This window comes from Pyrus communis, chromosome 16 (assembly GCF_041283825.1).
Source record: "Pyrus communis isolate YQ-2024b chromosome 16, ASM4128382v1, whole genome shotgun sequence".
In the NCBI taxonomy this organism is placed as follows: Eukaryota; Viridiplantae; Streptophyta; class Magnoliopsida; order Rosales; family Rosaceae; genus Pyrus; species Pyrus communis.
The window spans coordinates 10,322,458-10,346,713 of record NC_142580.1 but is presented as its reverse complement, the minus strand read 5'-3'; the positions used below and the strand labels follow the sequence as shown (position 1 = coordinate 10,346,713).

The 24,256-nt window shown below is 37.9% G+C and overlaps 4 protein-coding genes and 2 non-coding genes across 6 annotated transcripts; 2 read left to right on the top strand and 4 right to left on the bottom strand.

Moving 5' to 3' along the window:
- Positions 1–29: 29 nt before the first annotated feature.
- Positions 30–3,449, bottom strand: LOC148689948 (uncharacterized). The gene has a single exon (XM_088687611.1). The coding sequence runs from the start codon at positions 2,321–2,323 to the stop codon at positions 137–139; it is 2,187 nt and encodes a 728-aa protein (XP_088543737.1). The 5' UTR covers positions 2,324–3,449; the 3' UTR covers positions 30–136.
- Positions 3,261–3,455, bottom strand: LOC137733048 (U2 spliceosomal RNA). The gene has a single exon (XR_011068368.2). It is a non-coding gene; the product is annotated as a U2 spliceosomal RNA (small nuclear RNA).
- A 2,773-nt stretch (positions 3,456–6,228) lies between these two features.
- Positions 6,229–6,417, bottom strand: LOC148689947 (U2 spliceosomal RNA). Its single transcript, XR_015958097.1, has one exon. It is a non-coding gene; the product is annotated as a U2 spliceosomal RNA (small nuclear RNA).
- Positions 6,418–8,427: 2,010 nt separating this feature from the next.
- On the bottom strand, positions 8,428–10,172 carry LOC137732354 (uncharacterized). The gene is made up of 5 exons (XM_068471663.2): positions 9,814–10,172; positions 9,564–9,670; positions 9,336–9,483; positions 9,013–9,207; positions 8,428–8,906 (listed from the first exon to the last, which is right to left on the bottom strand). Exons 1-5 carry the CDS (start codon positions 10,033–10,035, stop codon positions 8,640–8,642), a joined length of 939 nt encoding a protein of 312 aa, XP_068327764.2. The 5' UTR covers positions 10,036–10,172; the 3' UTR covers positions 8,428–8,639.
- A 6,361-nt stretch (positions 10,173–16,533) lies between these two features.
- On the top strand, positions 16,534–17,794 carry LOC137732665 (uncharacterized). Its single transcript, XM_088688155.1, has one exon. The coding sequence runs from the start codon at positions 16,587–16,589 to the stop codon at positions 16,962–16,964; it is 378 nt and encodes a 125-aa protein (XP_088544281.1). The 5' UTR covers positions 16,534–16,586; the 3' UTR covers positions 16,965–17,794.
- A 5,175-nt stretch (positions 17,795–22,969) lies between these two features.
- LOC148689946 (uncharacterized) lies at positions 22,970–23,681 on the top strand. The gene has a single exon (XM_088688289.1). The coding sequence runs from the start codon at positions 23,044–23,046 to the stop codon at positions 23,416–23,418; it is 375 nt and encodes a 124-aa protein (XP_088544415.1). The 5' UTR covers positions 22,970–23,043; the 3' UTR covers positions 23,419–23,681.
- Positions 23,682–24,256: the final 575 nt, after the last annotated feature.

The following is a 24,256-nucleotide window of genomic DNA, read 5'->3' as shown; positions in this document are numbered from 1 at the left end:
ATAACTTTGGGAATGACTGAACTCAGACATGATGTACAACAACTTCAATACGTAGTTTTGGTTTCATAAACATAGGGTACTAGACATTGAAAATTAGTGACAAGTACAACCAACAGCAAAAGGAAAACTACACCTATTATCTTGAGTTTTGAACACCGAATCTCGGGCGAAAAATCCCAAAGATTGAAGCCGCAACTGAAAGAATCCCAACAAGTGCAACTTGGAGTTGGTTTGAACTGCCCGTCTTTATAGCAATTTTGCCCCTTTGCTTGCTGTCCAGTACAACATGAACAGCCATTTGAGAATTGCGGACAGAGAACAGAGACAGTATGTCGGCTGTTAGAACAAGACCACCTCCCCACTTCATCAGAGACAAACCCAAGCTGGTTGGGTCCTGCCTTCTAGGGAAATCCTTGTCGTTGAGACGCACCTCCAATTTGGCTCCATGTGCTGTATCACCTTCAAATTGCAACGCTCCAGCACTTCCGGCCAAAACCAATTGCTCCCCAATAGCCAACTGGTCCTCAAACTTGAGTCCGGTGACCATATTTTCATCTGAAAGAGTTACAGTTACCTCAGCTGCTGTTCCGTTTATGCTGAAACTTTCGACTTTGGTCTCATCCCTAAAGATGTGATTGCGTGTCGCGGAGGAACTTGGCGTGACCAATTTAAGGAAATCCCTACACAGTGCATATTCAAATCTATCACACTTAGTAGCTTCAGACAAATCGCCATTACCCAAACATACAATCTCCTGAACTGGATTTGGCTCTGAATATGTCGTCGAGTCTCCAATTTGATCTTTATTCCCCTCAACACCAAAATCAGTTCTTGAATGCTTTCCTCTTTCGGGTGCCTCAGAACTTCCATTAGAATCAACACCACTCCTTTTGCCATTAGTGCAATGCACGACTGATTCATCTGCCGTATACTTGCCTTTCTCTGGTCCTCTTTCAAGTCCCTTGTTGATCTCAGTAGCAGGAAGACCATTTTCTTCAATCCTTTGCGCTTGAATAGACCGTTCAATGACCGAGGACTCTTTCGACAGCACCGGCCCCGATTCTTCTCCTTCAAGAACTGAAACTCTAGATGTGATAATAATCTTCTCCCCAAACAGACCGAAACTGGTTTGTTCTTTCTCTGTAGGGAATTCCTTCTCCTTGAAAAGCACTTCCACTTTGGCTCCATATGCTGCTGTTTCACCTTGAAATTGCACAGCACCAACATCTTCCGCCCCATTGTTGCATAAGAGAGGTACAGATAGCGAACTCAGTGTGATTGATTTAAGTAAATCACTACACAGTGCATTTTCAAATTCATCATCCTTAGTAAGTTCAGATAAATTACAATTTTCCAAATACAAACTCTCGGGAACTAGATTCGGGTGCGAATTGGTTGTCAAGTCCACATTCTGATTTTCATTCCCCTCAACACCCAAATCAACACCATTACTCCTGTCGCTATTTGGGCAATGCACAAAGCATTCTTCTGCCACATACTTGCCTTTCTCCCCTTTTTCTGATACACTAACGCTCAATTCCGCAGAATTTCGACGGTTATCTTCAATCTCAGCAGCAGCAACACCATTATTTTCAATCCCACTTTTGGCTTCGAAAAAATTATTCAAATCCGAACCCTCATCAGCTTTAAATCCCTTTAAATTTGCAACAGGTTCAGCTTGTTCAACCACCAAAGACTCTTTCGACTTCACTAACTCATCTTCTTCTTCTCCTTCTTCAACCTCGAAAACCTTGACCCTCGGCGCAACACTACGCTTCTCCACAACCCCATTACCCGGAACCTTAACCCGAACCGAAAACTCCCCGTCTTCCACTTCACTCAAAACCCCATCACTACCCACCACACCATCATCATCACTCTCCCATGACAACTGAGCAACGGGCATAACCCTCCCCGAGTCACCCACCATAACTTTCTCAACAACAGGCTCGAACCCATCATCCGGGTCAGCCACTAAAGGCCAGGAAAGCTCGTATCTTTCGACAGGACCGAGAAATTCCTCATCTGGGTCGGCCAACAGCGGCCTCTCCGATGCCGTTTCGAACTCCTCCCCAGTCACGAAGGCCTCGGAATCAGATTCACTACTACTAATATTACCACTAGAGCTATAACCCAATTCTTGGAACTGGGAATCGTAATCGGAATCGGAATCAGGGGTAGGAGGAGCTCGGATAGAGAGCGAACCTGAGAGTGAAGAGGTGTGGGAAAGAGCAAGCTTGTGCGGCGGCGGGTTGCTGGATTGGGCGGATACCAGAGTCCCTTGTGCTGCAGAAAGACGGACAGAAGGCTTTGAGGAGTCCATAGATTCGAGCTTCTGCGCTTGCAAAAAGCTAAAAGATTCAGCAGCTGCCAAAAGCCAAAAGGGCTTTTGCTTGTTGGGTTTTAGAAATTTGGATTTATCTTTTTCTTTCCCTCGACGACTTTTTCAATGTGTTATTCGTGTTTTCTTTTCTTTCGACAATTTCTATGTTTTTAAATTGTGTGTCTTTGCGAGCAAGGCTAGCAGCGTGTGACACATCATATCCATACCAGCGTGTGAGCAAGGCTAATTAGCTTAAGCCGCAATGGGCGCACGCCTAATTTTGATGATTATCGTCCTCATCGTATAGTTACATCGACATACCAAGCTACTCCATTAACAAATTGTGACTAACGAAAAAGACAATTGTTTGTAAACAGCAAGCATTTACTTCCACGCTTTCTTCCTTCCGTCGATATGGTACTGAAGACGCTATGTTTGTAAACAGCAAAGGTTACTATAAGGGCCGAGTCCAAATAGCTGAACCATTGAATCTGTGACTCTCGAACTAACAACCAGCATGAAGAAATTAGGCTGCAGATACATCAATTTGTCTACAATGCTAAAACAAGCATGGCTGCTTGCAATTAGGCGGAAGAGGTAGGCCCCTCAGATTATCAAACGGGTTCCTTGACACTGACCTAATTCCTAGCATCTAAATTAACCATTCAACCCCATCTAATCGTAAGTTCGAAACAAAAACCAGTTGTTTCGACGATACAAACCGTAGGCGGCCACCAAGTGAGAATCAAAACACACTGCAGAACAGGAATTTTTCGTTGTTTCGACGAAATCCCTCCCATATAACAACCGATAATTCCCACACCATCTATATCAAAAAATCCATATTAAATCACCTTCGGTTTCCTTTAAACATACATTACACACTCAACTGTCGTTCAAACCTTCTTACGGCTAAATAAAATTTTAACTCACTTTGGTGGGGTGCGCCAGCCCGAGCAGTAGTGCAACGCTTGGGCGACACGCGAGGATCCCAGCAGCAAGCTACCGTCATGGACCCTCCCCCTAAAAAAATAAATTTAATATCGTGTGAACCATTGGTCCACGTATCAGATATTAAACTGATAAGAACAGATACTACACTTGATCTTAGCCAAAAGGCCGAGAAAGGTATGCTTTCTTCAGCTTTGGAATGTGGCTTTTATAGGCCTGTTTGCTTGCTCACTTCTCTTGCGCGGCCGATGTGGGATTCTAACCTTACAAAAAACAAAACGTCTTGCCGCGAGAGCTGATACTTGTGAATCATCTCTGGCTTGAACTACATTATAGCCAGATTGAATTTGGGGTTATATATGCATATATTTGTGGACAGTGATCAAATGTTAATTGATCAAACAAAGATAATTTCTACAACTTGACAAATAAAAAGGTACAATCCCTCAGCTTCCTATCAACGGAAAAATTGTTTATGATGATGCAAGTCCTTGCGCTAGATATAATTTCAAAATACGTAAAAAATTTGACATTTACTTTATACAAACTTGAAAAAACATCATTAGCACCCAGATTAATGTTAGGTCTTCTCCAATGTGTCGATTTTTGGGTTGTTAATTGCTATGCTATAATATGAAACTTGAACGTCTACAATGCACCCTAATGCATTAAAAGTTGGAAGTGCAAAATTCGGTACAATATTCTGTCATTTCATTCACTTCCTATTTTCTGATACCCTAAGCAATTTGATCATATCTTGCCTTAGTTCATTTAGACATCTCATTTGGCTTGAAATATATTATGGTACCCCAAATATGGTATTACTATTAGAGATGTTGAATGTGCATTTATCCTTGTAATTGTATTAATCATAAAATAGTGAAAATTCCTCTCTTAGATCTTAAGTGCCCCTCTTTTTTTGTTTCTCACTCACTCATGTCTAAATCTTGTCGAGTTGCATATATTTAGTTGTACGAATGAGCATTAAATTGTTAATACAACACTTAAATCAAAATTAGACAATAGAATAATAAAATTAGGCATTTTGTAACTATTTTTTTAGCATTCATAAAAAAAAAAAATTAGCTTTATTTGTCACAAAAAAAAAAAAAGCTTAAATTTTTTAAGATGCCCCTCTTAGTTAAATTTCTGGTTTCACCCCTAATTATTTTCATACACGACATTATAAAATGTTCTTCTGATGTTCTCTTTAACAATTATCAAACTTTGATAGTAGCTATTTATTTAGTTCAAGGATACTAGAAGGAGTCACATATATTTTGCATGGAGTGTAATTAGTTTATTGCCCAGTTCTAAAATTTATTATTCATCCTTTTTAATGTTTTGATGCAATAATATATCTACACTAATGGGGTGAATTAATGATTTGGTTATGAACTCATGGATGGTGAATTTGATACCAAATTAGGTTGTCTAGTGTGTGGTTTAGCCGAACTCCTCCCTTCTTTAGTGTAAAAATACATCGTTGTACTAAAAAAAAATGGTTACAAACTCACTATTGATACAACCTTTTTAATGTTAAAAAGTGTGTAACTGATACTTCACTCTCTTTAGTTCACATAGTGAGTTCTCTCTTTGGTTCTTTTTCGTCCTCTTGTCGGTTAGGTTTAGAAATTAGAATGGGCTCACCCTGAATGGAAAATAAAAAATTGGACCAGAATCCAAATAGTTGCTGAAGATATTTGTAAACAGCAAAAGCACCAAGTCTAAATAGGTGAACCATTGAATCCGTGACTCTCTAACTAATAACGAGCATAAAGAAATAAGGTTGTTGTTACATCAATCTGTCTACAACGTCAAGAGGTTAGAAATTAAACCAAGATATTGAATTATAAAACAAGCATGGCTGCTAGCAATTTGGGAAAAGATGTAGAGCCACCCCTCAGCTTATCAAACGGGTTCGTTGATAATAACCTAAATTCCTAACATCTAAATTAACCATTCAAACATCATCTGAATGTAAATTTGAAAGGAGAATATGTAAATTTGGGCAGCCACAATAGTGAATTAGAAATTCTGATGGTTAATTGCACTTGGGAACTTGGTCTAAAACATTGCAGAACACCAATGTTAAGCATATCAAGGGGAGGGAATATGGTTTATGACAATCTTAGCACCTCACAAGCTAGTGAGCAACGGCTAGCTTTTAATGGGTTCTAGCGTAGTGCAACGAGTGACACGAGAATATAAACTCGAATTTGTTACGATGAATAAGGATAATGAACATTTCCGTTTAGTAGCTTAGTCAAGACACAACAAACATTTTAATCGCAGTTTTATGAATAACAAATTCAATCACTTTGCTTAAATATTATGAAGTAATAAGTTTTGACATTTTCTTTTTGTCGAAATAAGCCAACAGGATTGAGTTAATGAGAGTTCTCTTACTTGGAGATAAATAAATTCAGACACCAAATTTAGTAATAAACTCCAAAGTAAATTGTAGCCATGGTCCCTTAACTCAAAATTCATTACCATTGGTCTCTCAAGTTATCAAAATGTGTAACTATAGTCATTTTCATCAATTTTGTCAAAATAAGTTATGTTGGAATAACCATTTTTATATAATAAGGGTCTCTCAACTTATCAAAGTGTGTAATTATGATCATTTTCGTCAACTACGTCAAAAATTTTGTCAAAACGAGTTATGTTGGAAGGACCATTACTACAATTGGGTTAAAGTTAAAAGACCATTTCTTCAGTTGAATTAAAGTTGAAGGACCAATGGTAATGAATTTTTAGTTAACAGATCATTGTTTCAATTGAGTTAAAGTTAAGAGATCATAACGACAATTTACTGTAAACTCTAAATTTTAATTTCTTTATTTTTATCAAATATAATATTTAATTACGTTACATCTAGTGGCAAAAACATTAAAATAAATTTTAAATCTCTAATTTCGATATTTATATCATCCAAGACTAAATTCTAAGTTAAACTTATTATGGCAGTAGCACAACGCTTGCGCTACAAACAAAGATCCGAGTAGGCTAGCCAATGTGGCGAACCCTTACCCTAAACAAATAAAATTAATATCATGTGCACCATTAACCCACATATCAAATATTAAACAGATAAAAAGGTACTACACTTAATCCTTAGATCAAAGGCAGAAAAACGTCACATCTGTGATGGAATGTGGTTTTTATAGGCTTGTTTACTTGCTCACTTCTCTCGCACGGGCGATGTGGGATTCTAACGCTTACAGAAACCAAAACGTTTTGCCGCGAGGGCTGGTACATGTGAACTTGTGACTCGAACTAGGTAAGAATCAGATCTAATTTGGGGCCTTCTGTCCTATATTTGTGGACAGCGATCGAATGATTAAACAAAGATAATATGTTCTTATGCTTAGCAAAAAAGGCTACAAACCCTCTACTTATCAACAAAAAAAAAGACAAGTCCTTGCACTAGATATACTTTCAAATTGCGTTGAGCAGCAACCTGATATATGTATTCGGACGAATTATAAAACAATTGACACACTCCTGGCTTCCAAAATTCAATTCTTTTACTTTATATAAACTTGAAAAAACATAATCAGCATCCAAATTAAAGTTTAGTTCTATTCAACGTATTGATTTTCAGTCGTTAATTGATATATTATAATTTGGAACTTCAACGCCTAGACGCATGCTTATGCGTAAGAAATTTAAAGTGTCAAATTTGGCACATTATTCTTCATCATTTTATTCACTTCCTATTTTTGTTAATATCCTAAATAAAACCTCCCAATATTTAGAGCAACTTTGGCAATGTTTTGCATTAGGTCATTTAGACATCTTACATTCGGCTTGAATTATACTTTGGACAGCCCAAATATAATCTTCCTATTAGAGTTGTAACTAGGTAATTGAACACTTAATACAAACTTCAAAAAAACTTGGCGGTTCTACAAATTACAAAAGGTTTAATTTGTTTCCTGTCATTATTTCTACACATGACATTACAAAATGTTCTTCTGATATTCTCTTTAACCGTACTTCTATGGAGCCATTACCTCAAAGAGAATATAACATGGTAAGGAGTTAATGAGAACTAGGTAAAGTGACGCGCGAGCTTCATCTTGAACTTAAAAAAGAAAATTTCTTGAATTCACCACTTAACTTGATTAAAACCAGATCGTCACAAAACAAAAGTTATCAGAATTTTGAGTTCCAATTCCTCAATCTTGGGGTAAAAATAAGGTTCACAATTTTCTTCTAATCCTTCCGCCCCTCCTTCGTTGGTTTGGGGTTTTTTTTTTTTTTTTTCTTTTTTTTTTTTTCATTTTTATTCATCATGTCTTCCATTTGCTTTTTACTGGAAGAATTATATGCTACTTCATCGCATTCTGTTTTCTGTTTCCATTTAAGAGCTCTTCTTTCTGTGTCTTATTTGGTGTTTGGGTTTTGTCTCCAACCAACCATGAAATTGTTATGTATTTTCCTTCGTTCAAGTCATCAGTGTTAAGATGATAAAGGGACTTTATGTTTTGCAGGAACTTCGCGACGCCATAAAGTCAGATAACATGAGGGTGATTTTTGTGAAGAGAGCGCAGATTCAGCTGTATGCCGGGCAACCTTTTGAAGAAGTTGAGATTGCGCTGCGCTCTCTTGTTGAACAAGATTGAAGTGCTTGAAAATTGACTTCTTTCCTTTTTCGAGTTCTTCCTCCAATCAGGATTGCTTTTGGCTTGGATCTCAGTTATCTCAACTGAAGGTATCCTCGTGGTTTTGGTAGATGCGAGGGATGCGATGAATGAGCCAGTTGTAAGAAAATATAGAGAAGGAGGCAGTGATAGCTTGCAGAGAGATTTTCGTATTTCTCTTCTTTCAAATGAATAGGAAATAGTTCAAATGTATGAACCCATGTATTCGTTCGTACTGATAAACAATATATCGTGGGAATTGTATTGATCTTCAAATTATATACATGCTATTTTATGTGGCATGTTCTAGTTGCAGACACCAGAACACAGCTGAAAATTTGTTTATAGAAGTCACTCTACATAACCACCCGCTTGTTTCTCTGTCCGTATGTGTATGGCACGCTGGCTCAGAGATATTTTTCCGAATTTTCAGAGGGGTTGGTTTGGTTACTTGCATTGCTGGTATATTACGATTCTGTAGCTCTTTCGTTAGCTCTTCCATTATCAACAACGAAAATTTTATTAAACGACGAACTTCATCGACATAAAATTACGTAAAAACAGCTTTTAGACGAAGCTGGAAGATGTAAACTCATGGCACTCTCAAAGTATATATGCTGCTATACGGCTACCAGCAGAATCAGAAACCAAACTAGCACTCCCACTATAGCTTCTACTACCAGCAAAACACAACCCTAATCATAGTCTTCTTTCTACTGAGAAGAAGTAATTTTGACCATGGACTGAGCATGGATTGTTGACAAATTAGACTGGCAAAAGCTTAGCCAAATCTCCTGCTTCTCCGGCTTCTCCTCTTCATTCTCCCGCAGCTTCTCCTCTTCATTCTCTGTATAGGCATTGTATACCGACATCACAATTCCCCGTGCTGCTTCTCTCGCCTCAGGCAGCCTATCATTCAACAAGTCTGCAGCCATTTTCACCAAAGAAACCACCCCATAATCCTTCATTCCTTCAAGCCCCTGAAAATCGGTACCAAAATCCCATTTTTCGTAACAAGGTTAACAAGAAAAATGGTATTGTTCAAAGTCATAGCTCAAGAGAACATTTTGGTTTCATAGTAAATACCATCTTGGCGACGCAAGATGCGACAGAAATGGCAGCTTTGGCTCTGACTCTAGGGTTGCCATGAGAAGCGTAGGCTCGAAGCTTCTGAAGCAGAGGAAGAGGGGTCAAGGACTGCACCACTGAGCTCAGTGCCCTGTCTGCTTCTTCACACACAAAACGTTTGTCTTGAGATGACTTCAACAGCAATTGCAGCAGCTGTGAAAAACGCATCGAACAATCCAAGCCGTTCATCAGAACATAAAAAAATTGAAAACTAAATGAAATGGTTGTCAAACGATCCTTAAAATTAAGAAGAAAAACAAAAAACCGTCTGGGTTACACACCAATTGATCAAATGCATTAGAGGCTGCGGACTCAAGTAAACCATCACCAAAGGCGGCGAAGATGTCGGAAGATGCCATAATCGAGGTCTTGATTAAGGCACTTCTCGGATTCTTCATTGCCTTGACCAGCACCACCATAACTTTCTCTCTGTACATACAAAAATGACGTCGTTTTAGTGACTTTACAGCAGAGAATCGGAAGTTGATACTGAGAAGAAAAGCACTTACAGGGTAGGAGCCAGAAGGGCAGAATGGTAGAGCGCAAAACGCCTGACATTGTTCAGAGACTCACACACCTTCACCCAATCCTTTGATTCCAATCCCTCATTCAAGCTCTGAAATTTAAAAAATTATTAAAATTTTACTCCGACATTAATACACCAGTTAGCAGAATCGAACTCGAGTGCAAGGGGCGACATCAATCGGGTTTTACTCAAAGTAACAGAAAGGGAAAAATACCAATGAGATGGAAAATTACCTGAATCTTGAGATCCGGGTCTGAGATGGGTTTGAGATTCTCGGAAGAGATGTAGTCGATGGCGGCATCAGCGGTTGCAGGAAGCGGAGCCTGGTTTTCGTCATTTATGAGGCCGAATTCGGGTTTCTGCTTCTGGATTGGAACAGCAACTTTGGTTTGCTTTTTGGGTCTTTCCGGTGTGGTTGAGAGAGCATTGTCGATGGGTCTGAGAGCCATAGCCATTGAAATCGGAGACGGACACGGCAGTGATGGGGGGAGAGAGAGAGAGTAAGAGATGTGAGACTGAAAATCTTTGGGTTTTCGATGATGAATGAGGGATGGTGTGATGGAGATAACGAAAGTAGGGAATAAATTGTTGTCCACCTTTTTAATTTATAATTTTAAACTTTGAAAAGCCGTAGAAATATCCGTTGGGCGGTCCCTTTTGTAACGGTTACATTCAACAAGGCGGATCATACTCTAGGGTGAGTCTGCTCTATCAAGACACGTGGCATGAAGGTGATGTTTTCTACCATGGAAGTCTTCATGAGAAAGGGAGCATTATTGCCCATCAGAATAAACTATAGTGTATGCTCATCATCTTATTTATTATCGTTAGATAAGTTTGAATTTCGAGATTCATGTAGTGGATAAACATAAATTTCAAAATTCAAACTCATCTAACAGTGATAAATAAGGTGGTGAGCATTACCACCACTTGAGGGTGGTGAGCAAAAATGCAGTCATGAGAAAGGTTATTGAAAATTAGGGGCCTAGGGTAAGAAGAGATTTTGACGTCCAATGGTCGGATCAACATATTCCTCTGACTTAGATACAAAAAGTTCCCTAATTCTGCCTCTGAATGGAAGGAGAAATTTTCAGGTCCACCATGGCCTACTCTCTTGTCTCACCTCATGTCTTTGTTTTAGTCTGATGTCTGGACAATAGACCCTCTCGCATGTAAGGCCCAACCTCTTAGGTCGCACATGACAAGTTGCAAAAAAAGTGACCATATTCTCAGTGGCAAAGCCATAAATTTACAGCAATATGGTCAAAAAATAGCTTTCTAAAATCGATCATATTTTCATTTAAAATTTTCAAACTCAAATCTGAAATCCTACATACACTAATAGCTCTCACTTAAACAAAGAACAAGTAGAGAATACGAAAATATACAACAAGTTTCTCTAGCACCAATATAAGTGATTTCTCAAAGGAGAGCAAAAAATGAAGCAATCCAATGAGAACACCAAAGCAGCAACTGCTGCCTTCTCTAAATAGTGCCCCATGTTTTTCTCACTCTTTGCATCTGCTTCTCTCTCAAAATAGTAGACCCCTGTGCCCTTTTTCAAATGGGAGAGTTGAATGCTCACCCTGGTGTGGCTCTCATCTCTCTCCTCTGCTCACAGATTAGAGCTATCGACAGACAGCTCTTCTCTCTTCTGCTGCTGCTCAAAACCAAAAGGCATAGCAAATGCCTTAATATATATATTGGATGCTGCCAAAACAAAAGGATCTGCCTTCTCTCCCATTATAAAACCAAGGCCATCAACCTTTCTTTTCTTTAGTCTTCAAAAAACCAAAGCAATGCCTCTTCCCAGTTTTTCTCTTCTTTGCACCGAAAGAAAAAGAGTGGCCCAACAAACTTATTGGGGTCAATGAATCCCATTGCACCCCACCTTAGCTCTGCTAGTGCATATTCTACTCAGTTGCCACCTGAGGTAGGGTTTATGAAGGGAAAAGGTGTGATTATTCACCACTAAGTTTGTAATGTTGGTCAATACATGTAGAAATTACCTAATCAAAATTTTAAATTACAGAAGATGGGCGCCCAACAACTATATCCAACATAGGCAATTTGCCATACAGCAAAAAAAATTGTTCTCTAGGTCAAGAGTTTGATATCATATACTGTATAAACAATAAAGGTCGTCTAATGATTGGGGAGGCCGGCGTGCATCTGCAAGTATTTAGTCAAGCACCTGTGGAACTTGAGCAATTATGAAAAAGGATACATATGAGTTGCAAATAGAACTCTTGCAGCAGCATCATTACGTGAATGTTTGTTTTGAGAATTTAGAATCACCGAAATTGAAAATCTGCCAGAAGCACATCAACAGGAAAAATTGGAAAGAAAAAAATGCAAATATCTGCCAGAAAGATTGCATATATATATATATATATATATATATATTACCCAGCTTTTGTTTACCTTACTATGTATAACACAGTAGAATCCAATATTTTAAAAGTTACAACACTAACATGTTGGCATGCTCCCTAAAGTCGTGACGCATTTTGCAGAGACATGTATAGAATTTCAGTAACTCCATTTGAAGTCATGAAGCTATTACCTCCGTAAAGTAGGACCCGTCTCTAACCATATGATATTTTATTTTGAAAGGTGGGAATTTACCAAAATCCCTTAGAGGCGAGAATGTTGACTTTGGTTGACCCTCATGTCGTGACACATTGAGTTACTATTTTAGCGTATTCGGATAGTATTTGTCACTATGAACGCGTGAACGCAAACGAAATTGAAATCGGGTTAAATGAAGTGAAAATATCTAAGTTAAAATTTATAAAATATTGATAAGATGATTAAAAAGTAACAAAAAAATATTTAAGTTCTAAAAATAAGTTAGTCATTGACTTAGGCTAATACTGCACCAAACGCGTTCTTGACTTAGGCTAATACTGCACCAAACGCTTTATTCTTATATTACTTGGTTCATGTCAAGCCAATCCAACCTAGTTTTTGAAGCTAGTCCAGTCCGAGATAATTTAGTGTAACAAACGCACCAGTATACGTGGCCAGGGTGGGATGGCTCTGACCTTTTTCAGTTGGACCTCGACTGGACTAGGACAGTATCAGAAAATTCAGTCTATAACCTGGTCATATGAAAAGCTAGGTGGAAGGAAGGAACCAAGCCAATGACATCTAAGCTCTTGTACAACTGAGTTAATGGCTGCAAAGAGGAGGGACTGCTCTTCACATGGGGCCTTGGTTTTCGAGAGATTGTGATGGAAATGGATGATCAAGGTATCGTACACGAAATAAATTATCGTGCAAGAGTAAACTTTTTAAGTCGACGTGCTCCAACTTTCTTTTGTCGATGGCAACAGAGCGCGGGAGTCCAATAAAGCTGAAATTTTATGGAAAAATTTTGTTATTTTTCTTCTATATGACTTTATGCAAGAAAAAAAGGGTCAAGCCAAGTGATACTATACAATATATCAGGTAGGGTGAAATTCTTCATAGTCTCTCCGGATTCAGAAGGAATGGATAACTGTGGATTGCCACAAGTTATCTCCCTTTTTGAAAAAAAAGAAGTGATACAATATAGCTAGCTTTCGGTTACACTAATAGAGGAACCAATAGTGTAAGAATTCGTAATTTTCATATAATGAAGTGTCATTTAGAAAAAAAAAAAGACAGAAACCAAACTATTACTACGTACTAAAAGCCTAAACTAGGATGGTGCAAGGTGAAACTAAGCAAAGTTGCACCATTGTTTAAAATTGTATTATCTTCCTCAATAATAGGTTATAATTGTGATTTAAAAAGTCAAATTAATCAAATATTCATACCGATCTCATCGTAATCATCACAAGCTTGTTTTTGTAGTTAAAGCATTTAGAATTGCCTTGTTGATCTAATTATTTTATGTGATGTAACATGGCCAGTGTGATTGACATTTGATTTTCCATATACTGATGATCCCACTGTCACTATGCGGCGGTTGCACATGCTGCTTTGAACACTATTCTTATTCTATTTTGATTCAAAATTATTGAACTTCCTGTGTTTGAGGAAGTTCCCGCACAAATAACAATATCCGAAAAATGCTGGAGAGATCAAATGTTTAAATTATATGATGTGATAATAATAGCTGCACTTCTGTTGATCCTAATATGCACTTTGTGGTTAGGGTTTATCACTAAGTAGTGAAAGCCAAACGTTTGATTTACTTTCAAATAAGCAAAACCCTAATTATGTGAAACTTTTGGAATTAGTAACACTGTGAGGAAGTGAAAGTAAAAGAGTCTCACATCCGAGAAAGGATAAATCTTGTATGAGCTTATAAGTAAGTTGAATTACTCTTCATATTGGTAATTGGTTTCATGGTAGAACCTCAACTTCCTTTATATTATCAAAGCCAAGTTGGCCCACGTGTGAATCTCAACAGCCACATGTGCTCCACTTCGCCCAATTTATGTTGTCCATGTGTGTGTTGTCTACGTGTTTGACTTGAAAATTCAGCACACATGAGGGGACATATAAAGATGTGAAGGTAAAATAATCTTACATCGGTGAAAGAAGAAACCTTGCATGAGATTATAAATGCATTATTTCCTATATTATCAATTGGTTTTATGATAGAACGTCAATTTCTTTCAAAATACTACATAACACATAAAAGCCGCAGCCGCCGCATTTAACGGATATTATATGTTTGGGTTTGGTTTGATAATTAATGTTAACAGCTCAGCTAAATAAAAATATGTCCCTTTAGTTTGATGTCAATTCTCATGTTCAACTCCTCAACCATAAGTTTCGCTCGTATAATAAAATACCGATTACGTACAGCGTTACAACCTTGCAAAGCCCAAAGTTTGATGCTTCTGATTCCCACGTTCACATCCCAATTCCCAGCTATTTCGTTTGAACTTGACGCCACCATTTGTGGTAATGGCTGCAACCTGCATTCTGCAGGTACCTTCCTAGTCTGGAAGCAACAAGTTCATGCATTACTTTTTCTGAGAAACCATGTCACTTAATTAATAATTTACCATAAACAAATATGTCACTTTAACATTTATTGAAAATTTGGAATCGAATGTAATTTTCTTCTGCGCACCATATGCTCTTTAGCTTGATATTTTCTCTTTTTGCTAGATAATGGTTTTAGTCTCTTTAGTTTGGATAAAGTTTGACTTTCATTCATATGATTTTCATGACACATGCTGCTTACTATAGTACAATTTAAAGACAATAAATGAATTTTTGATAAAACTAAAGCATGCGTCAGAATAAAATAAACTTTTACATCTATACAACAAATATGTGCCCACCTGTGTTACTTTTGTTATATAAAAAAAATGAGTTATTGTCCTTTAGTTGCAATAATTATGATTTTGTAATTTTAAAATCGTGAAAACGGAAACTACATTGACAAAAATAATAATTTTAAAGTCCTTTTCTTTGTCTAACCAAAAGACATAATATAATTTGGTCCTTTTCTTTTTATAACCAGAAGACAAAATCGACCAAATAAAGACAAAAAGAAAGTTCCATCATCATCAACAACCCATTTAAAAACTCAAACGTAGATCCAAGAGTCACCCAAATAGCAAACATATAATAACACATGCCATCCTCATCAACTTACTCATTCTCCAATCACTTCTTAGAAAAGCACTTCACACCCTCAGCCAAACTCGTCATCCACCCTAGTTTAATCCTCCAACCCACCAAACCAAAACACAAAAGTCATATACAAACAAAAAAACAAAAAAACACCGCCACCTATAGCGACGGCACCGGTCTTCTTTTTCGATGAACTCACCCAACACGCGTTAGGGTGTTTTTTTGGTCAGCCTGAGCCCAAAACTAGGTATGGTACCTTCGCCCGCTACATCTCCTTCTCTCGGCCCATGAACAATAGCCCGTGGCTATTGTGGAGTCAAAAAGATCTCAAAAATCCAAAAGACATGTGGACTTTATCCCCAAGAAGACAAGATTGCCCTTAATAAATAGGTAGATACACAAATAGTCCCACATGCCCACATACAACTCAGCATCCTTGGAAGTTCAAGCAATGGACTACGACTGTTCAAAGCTCCCCTTCTCATGGCATGGAAAAGTCAAAGACATTGATAGGATTAATCACCAAATCTTATCTTTTATACATTCCTAGTTGAAGATCAACTATATGTAATTTAAGAATAATAAATTTAATTCCGATAAAATTAGAGCATGTGTGACGATAACATAAACTTTTACATGTAGATAGCACCTTGATAGTTTCTGTAAAATAAAATATGAGTTATTGTCCTTGAATTGCTACAATTATCATTTTGTAATTTCCAAATCGTGAAAACTGAAACTACAGTGTCCAAAATAATAATTTAGTCATTTTCTTTTCTTTTTTTATTTTTTTTATTTTTTGACAGAAGCGATAGAGTGTGTTAATTACTATGAACAACCAAACACGAGGTGCCGGATGGGTACAATTTCTCCAGTGACGAATTTTTTGATCTGGAGGTAGTTTGCACAAGATACAAATAATTTTAAACCCCTAAACGTCTACACAATAGACAACCACGAACATGAGCCCCGGGTAAAACTGTCACAAAGACGGCAGACGCGACAATCCTAACACCGGTACCTGACATAAAACCATCGACAACGAGACCACAAAAATCGCATAAGCGACACAAATAAATCACCAGAGCAAAACAAAATTACTAACCTAATTCAGTCCTTTTCTTTTCTTTTTATAACCAAAGACAAAGAAAGTTCCATTTGAATTTTGATTGTTCCAATCCATCATCGTCATCAATCCAAATAAAAAACTCAAATTTAGATCCAAGAGTCACCCAAATAGCAAACATATAATAACACATGCCATCCACATCAACTTTCTCAGTCTCCAATCACTCCTTAAAAAACTACTTCACAAGTCACAACCTCAGCCAAACGCGTCACAGCCACCCTATTTTAATCCCTCCAACCCGCCCAACCAAAGCACACAAGTCTTACCAAAAAAAAAAAAACACAACACACAAAAATGATACATCACAAGAGGCACGCCGGAACTGCCCCCCACGGGATTCTACTAGCGGCGGTGGTCGTGGCGTTGATCGTGGTGCCGTCCTATGTAGGTGAACAAGTGGAGGCCATAATCGAAGCCTGCAGCGCGCTTTTGAACCAGTTGGGTTTTCTCCTTCTCCCCATTATTCTCCTCGTGATCATCATTCAGTTCCTGTCTTCCAATAGCGGCTCCTTCGTCTCCTCGTTCTCGACTGGGGATCCCTACACCACCCACAGCATTAGTGGCTCGCCGTCGCCGGTTGGGGTTGCATTGTTTCTCTGCCTCGTTTTATTCCTTCTTTATAACAAGGTTTCGATCTTCGGTGGCGGCGGCAACGACGAAGGGGAGGAGTAGTTACGGCGTGGATCCTGCCGAGTTTTAATGCTTGTAAGTGTGTATTTATTTACGGAGAATTATACAGCTTAGAAGGGATACAGGAGTACTAGTATTGGGATACGTACTTGAACTTATCATGTATGAATAAACATGGAGTGGGGTTGAATTGTAATTAGTGGGAATAACCAGGTGACAAATGGAATTTTAAGGGTGATGATATGAGGATATTTTGGTCATTGAAAATAGTTGAGGGACAGTGGCGGTGCGAGGTACGATGTTGCCTGCCGTCTTTAGCTCCGTAGACTTTACTTTTCATCCTTTGTTTTAAGCTTCTCTTTGTGACTTGTACTTTTGTGTTGAAGGAAGTGATTTCTGTACATTTATTTTTACGTTTTGAACCTCAACTGGACAAGGATAGTATCAGAAGCTTCAGTCTATAGCCTGGTCATATGAAAAGCTAGGTGGAAGGAAGGAACCAAGCCAATGACATCTAAGCTCTCGTGCAACTGAATTAATGGCTGCAAAGAGGGACCGCTATTCGCATGGGGTTCGAGAGATTGTGATGGAAATGGATGATCAAGGTATCGTGCAAGAAATAAATTCTCGTACAAGATTAAACTTTTTAAGTCGACGCGCACCAACTTTCTTCTGTTGATGGCAACAGCGAGCGAGAGTCCAATAGCGCTGAAATTTTATGGTAAAATTTTGTTATTTTTCTTCTATATGACTTTATGCAAGAAAAAAAAAGGTTAAGCTAAGTGATACTATACAATATATTTCTGCTTGACTGTGGTCACGGGTAAAGTGAAATTCTCCATAACCTTTTCGGATTTAGGACGAATGGATAATCGTGGATTGTCACCAGTTGTCTTCCTTTTTGAAAAAAATAAGTGATACAATATAGCTAGCTTTCGGTTACACTGATGAAGGAACCAATAGTGTAAGAATTCGTAATTTTCATATAATGAAGTGTCATTTAAAAAAAAAAAGACAGAAACCAAACTATTACTACGTACTAAAAGCCTAAACTAGGATGGTGCAAGGTGAAACTAAGCAAAGTTGCACCTTTGTTTAAAATTGTATTATCTTGCTCAATATTAGGTTATAATTGTGATTTAAAAAGTCGAATTAATCAAATTCTATGAGCACAAATTCATACCGATCTCATCGTAATCACAAGCTTGTTTTTGTAGTTTAAGAATTTAGAATTGCCTTGTTGATCTAATTATTTTATGTTATGTAACATGGCCACTGTAATTGGCATTTGATTTTCCATATATTGATGATCCCACTGTCACTATGCCGCGGTTGCACATGGTGCTTTGAACTCTATTCTTTTTCTATTTTGATTCAAAATTATTGACCTTCCAGTGTTTGAGGAATTTCCTGCACAAGTAAAAATATAAATACTAAAGAGATCAAATCTTTAAATCATACGATGTGATAATAATAACTGCACTTATGCTGATCCTAGAATGTATTGAGAATAAGTCTCACATTGATGGGAGGAGGAACCTTGTATAGGCTTATAAAAAGTTGGGCTACTCTCCACATTGTCAATTGGTTTTATGATAGAACCTCAACTTTCTTCTTGATATCAGAGCAGATTGTCCCACGCGTGAATCCTAATGGCCACACATGCTCCACGTCGCCCAATTTGTGTTGTCCGTGTGTGTGTTATTTACACATAAGGGATGTGTGAGGATACGAAGGCAAAAGAATCTCACATTGATTAAAGGAAAAACCTTGCATGAGATTATAAGTGCGTTATTTATGGAACATCAATTTCTTTCAAAATACTACATAACACATGAAACCCGCCACATATAACAGATATTACATGTTTGGTATAACAGATATTACATGTTTGGGTTTGGTTGAATAATTAGTTAACAGCTCAGTTAAATAAAAATATGCCCTTTTAATTTGATGTTAATTCTCATGTTCGATTCCCCAACCATAAGTTTCGCTCGTATATAAAAAAATACCGATTACGACCAACGGTACAACCTTGCAAAGCCCACAGTTTGATGCTTCTGATTGCCACGTTCACATCCCAATTCCCAGCTATTTCGTTTGAACTTGACGCCGACATTTGTGGTAATGGCTGCAGCCTGCGTTCTGCAGGTACCTTCTTAGTCTGGAAGTAACAAGTTCATGCATTACTTTTTCTGAGAAACCATGTCACTTAATTAATAATTTACCAGAAACAAATATGTCACTTAACATTTATTGAAAATTTGGAATCGAATGTATTTTTCTTCTTGCGTACCATATGCTCTTTTATTTGATATTTTCCCTTTTTGCTAGATTATGGTTTTAGTCTCTTTAGTTTGGGCGAAGTTTGACTTTTATTCATATAATTTTAGTGATACATGCTGCTTACTATATTACAATTTAAGGACAATAAATTAATTTCTGATAAAACTAGAGCATGCGTCAGGATAAGATAAACTTTTACATGTATACAACAAATATGTGCCCACCTATGATAATTTTGTGAAAAAAAAAAATGCAAGTTATTGTCCTGAATTACAATAATTATCATTTTGTAATTTTAAAATGTTGAAAACTAAAACTACATTAACCAAAATGATAATTCGGTCTTTTTCTTTGTCTAACCAAAAGACTAATATTATAATTTGGTTCTTTTCTTTTTATAACCAAAAGACAAAATCGACAAAAAAAAAAAAAAAAAAGACAACAAGAAAGTTCCATCATCATCATCATCATCATCATCAATCCATTAAAAACTCAAACGTAGATCCAAGAGTCGGCCAAATAGCAAACATATAATAACACATGCCATCCACATCAACTTTCTCATTCTCCAATCACTTCTTAGAAAAGCACTTCACACCCTCAGCCAAACTCGTCATCCACCCTAGTTTAATCCTCCAGCCCACCAAACCAAAACACAAAAGTCAAACAAAAACAAAAAAACAAAAAAAACACACGGGCACATGTAGCGGCAGCACCAGTCTTCTTTATCAGTGAACTCACTTAGCACGCACTAGGATGTCATTCTGGTCAACCTGAGCCCAAAACTAGGTCTGGTACCTCCGCCCGCAATAGCTATAATTTAAAAATAATAATAATAATAACTATTAGGCCCGCCTGCAGCAGCCCGCTGCATTTCTTTGCTCGGCTCATGAACACCAGCCCGTGACTATTATAGAGCCAAAAAAATCTCAAAAATTTTAAAAACGACATGTGGATTTTATCTCGAAGAAGATAAGATTGCCCTTAATAAATGGGTAGACACACAAATACTCCCACGTGCAGCTCAGCATTATTGGAAGTTCAAGCAAGGGACTACGGCTATTCAAAGCTCCCCTGCTCATGGTATGGAAAAGTCAAAGACATTAAAGACATGATTAATCACCAAATCCTATCTTTTTTACATTCCTAATTGAAGATCAACTACATGAAGTAAGGAATCCTCCTTATAACCAATCAAGGATACTTCCACCATTATCCCAAGATATTACCTCATAATTAATATCTTGGGAATTTTCTTCCTCATTCATCCAATTGATGACACACCTTAGTCAATAGGATGCCGCCATGTGTTGGGCAAAACTCTAGCACTATGGTTGGTCACCTCGTCCTATAAATACCTCAATTCCCACCAATTTTTGGTAAACTTTTGATGCGCATACAAACCCTAAATGTGCAGGGCAAAACCCTCATAGCCACGCCACCTGCTCTGCGGTTCCCGACCGCCCTCGATCTTACACCACGGCTCCTAGTCGTGCCAATCATGCACTACGGCTCCTTGTCGCACCAAATCATGCTCTATGGCTCCCCATCGTGCGGACTCATGCTCTGCAACTCCCAGCCGCGCCGAAGCATAGGACACTCTAGGCTTCAAAGCATTTAATGACGAAGCAGAACACGAGGTTTTAACCAACAACCCCCTGGCTAGCGACAGACTTAACAGCGAAGAAGCTTGCAATCCATTTAGATTCTCAGCTGACCACCAACCAAGCCTTAAGAGAGCACACGACGAAAAATCCAAGGATGCCGTAATACTTGAAAAAGGTCCAGGAGCAGCTCATTGCGTTCCCCACTTACACCCTTACGTGGGTTCCATAAGCAGTTCGACGTCTTAAGTAGATCGTCGAACAAGACCTCACAAGTTAAGGATTATTGGGTTTTATTACTTTTTGTCCATCACTCTTTATTGGCCCGAAGTTGAATAAAGCAAAATCATCAATTCATAAAATTATTGTTGTAGGCCCTAAAGACCTACATGCATTTATCTATTGCATACTTTTATGTATATATTGCATATCCTTGCAGGAACCCATGAACCTGAAGTTCATATATTTTTCGAACCCGAAGTTTTTGAAAAATATGCTTTGAAAACCCGATGTTTTCTTAAAACATTACACCCATGAAAACTCGAAGTTTTTCATGAAAATTTAAGCAAACACATGTCTAATGGAACCCCGAATGTTCTACTTCTACTTCTATGGGAATGGATTGATAAATTTTGTCTCCATTGCACAAAGCACAATCTTGTCAATTTTTGTGACAGGAATGTCGAATTTGAACAAACTCGACCTTACTGCTTTAGAGGTCTCCTGGAGAAACTATCTCAAATGAGTCCAAGATGTGAAGCTCCACTTAGCAGTCCCTTGAAATCCCAATGTTTGACGCTTTTGATTCCCACATTCACTTCCCAATTCCCAGCTCTTTCGTTTGAACGTGACTCCTACATTTGTGGTAATGGCTGCGACCTGCATTCTGCAGATACCTTCCTAGTCTGGTCCTAAACAGTGCGAACCTTCTTCTGTGCAATTCACAATTCTGTACGCTGATTCGTCACTCGGTTACTCGGTTAGGCGAATAAAATCAAATATTACATTTTCTGAGAATTTCTTACCACACAAAAAAGTAGTCTAAAACCACAATTCCATACACGGACTCGCCATCCGGTTACCCGGTCAGGCGAATAAAATCGAATTACAATCCATTACATTTTCTGAGAATTTCTTACCACACAAAAAAGTAGTATAAAGCCATGTATCTTAATTACCAATTGACAAGAAACAAATATGTCCCTTAACATTTGTTGGAAAATTGGAAAGGAATGTAATTTTCTTGTTGCGCACCATATGCCTCTTTTATTTGATATTTCTATTTTGCTAAATTATGGTTTTGGTCACTTTATTTTGGGCGGTGTTTCACTTTTATCTATATCATTTTCGTGATGCATGCTGCTTACTAATATTGTAATTTAAGAACAATAAATTAATTTCCGATAAAATTAGATCATGCGTGAGGATAAGATAAACATTTACATGTAGATAACACCTTTTATGTGCCCATTTGTGATAATTTTTTTAAAAATAAAATACGAGTTATTGTCCTTGAATTGCTACAATTATCATTTTGTAATTTCCAAATCGTGAAAACTGAAATTACAGTAGCCAAAATAATAATTCAGTCATTTTCTTTTCTTTTCTTTTCTTTTTTATTTTTTGATAGAAGCGATAGAGTGTGTTAATTACTATGAACAACCAAATACGAGGTGCCATATGGGTACAATTTCTCCAATGACGAATTTCTTGATCTAGAGATAGTTTGCACAAGATACAAATAATTTTAAACCCCTATACGTTTACACAATAGACCACCACGAACATGAGCCTCGGGTAAACTGTCACAAAGACGGCAGACACGACAATCCTAACACAGGTATCTGACATAAAGCCAACGATAACAAGGCCACATACATAAGCGACACAAACAAATCACCAGAGCAAAACAAAATTACTAACCTAATTCAGTCCCTTTCCTTTCTTTTTATAACCAAAGACAAAAAGAAAGTTCCATTTTCCAATCTATCATCATCATCAACTCAAATAAAAAAAAAAATCAAATTTACATCCAAGATTCACCCAAATAGCAAACATATAATAACACATTCCATCCACATCAACTTTCTCAGTCCCCAATCACTCCTTAGAAAACCACTTCACAAGTCACAACCTCAGCCAAACGCGTCACAGCCACCCTATTTTAATCCCTCCAACCCGCCCAACCAAAACACACAAGTCTTACCAAAAAAAAAACACAACACACAAAAATGATACATCAGCAGAGGCACGCCGGAACTGCCCCCCACGGGATTCTACTAGCGGTGGTGGTCGTGGTGTTGATCGTGGTGCCGTCCTATGTAGGTGAACAAGGGGAGGCCATAATTGAAGCCTTCAGCGCGCTTTTGAGCCAGTTGGGTCTACTCTTTCTCCCCATTATTCTCCTCGTGATCATCATTCAGTTCCTGTCTTCCAATAGCGGCTCCCTCGTCTCCTCGTTCTCGACCGGGGATCCCTACACCACCCACAGCATTAGTGGCTCGCCGTCGCCGGTTGGGGTTGCATTGTTTCTCTGCCTCGTTTTATTCCTTCTTTACAACAAGGTTTCGATCTTCGGCGGGGGCGGCGACGAAGGGGAGGAGTAGTTACGGCGTGGATCGTGCCAAGTTTTAATGCTTGTAAGTGTATTTATTTACAGAGAATTATACAGCTTAGAAGGAATACAGGAGTACTAGTATTGGGATACGTACTTGAACTTCTTATCATGTATGAATAAACATGGAGTGGGGTTGAATTGTAATTAGAGGGAATAACCAGGTGACAAATGGAATTTTCAGGGTAATAATATGAGGATATTTTGGTCATTGAAAATAGTTGAGGGACAGTGGCGGTGCGAGACGCAGTGTTGCCTGCGAGAAATTTTTAGGAGTGCCGGGAACACCATGACACATGGTGTTCCCTCATTCATAAAAATTTGATTTGATTTATTTATTTATTTATTTATTCAATTTTTTATGAGTGAGGGAACACCATGTGTCCATGGTGTTCCTGGCACTCCTAAAAATTTCTCGTTGCCTGCGGTGCCGTCTTTAGCTCCGTACTTTACTTTTCGTCCTTTGTTTTAAGCTTCTCTTTGCGACTTGTACTTACGTGTTGAAGGAAATGATTTCTGTACATTCATTTTTACGTTTTAAACTCCCTTTTAATTTTGGTTCTTGATTTTTATTGGATTTGTTCAATCGTTCGGCTAAAAAATTGTGTTCAAAGGTGATAAATGGTGGAAAGAAATTACCTCAATTGTTCTTTCTCTCACGCGTGTTCGTGGTCGTGGACGCTCCGTTTGATCTCATCTCTTTTAGTTTTGAATGCATTGGGCTCAAGATTGATGATTTTCTTTTTAAGTTCATTAGTTTTTAATATATCAATAAATTAAGTAGTGAAGAAATGGGGATCTTTGTGAATCTGAGATCCTGAAGAAAGTGA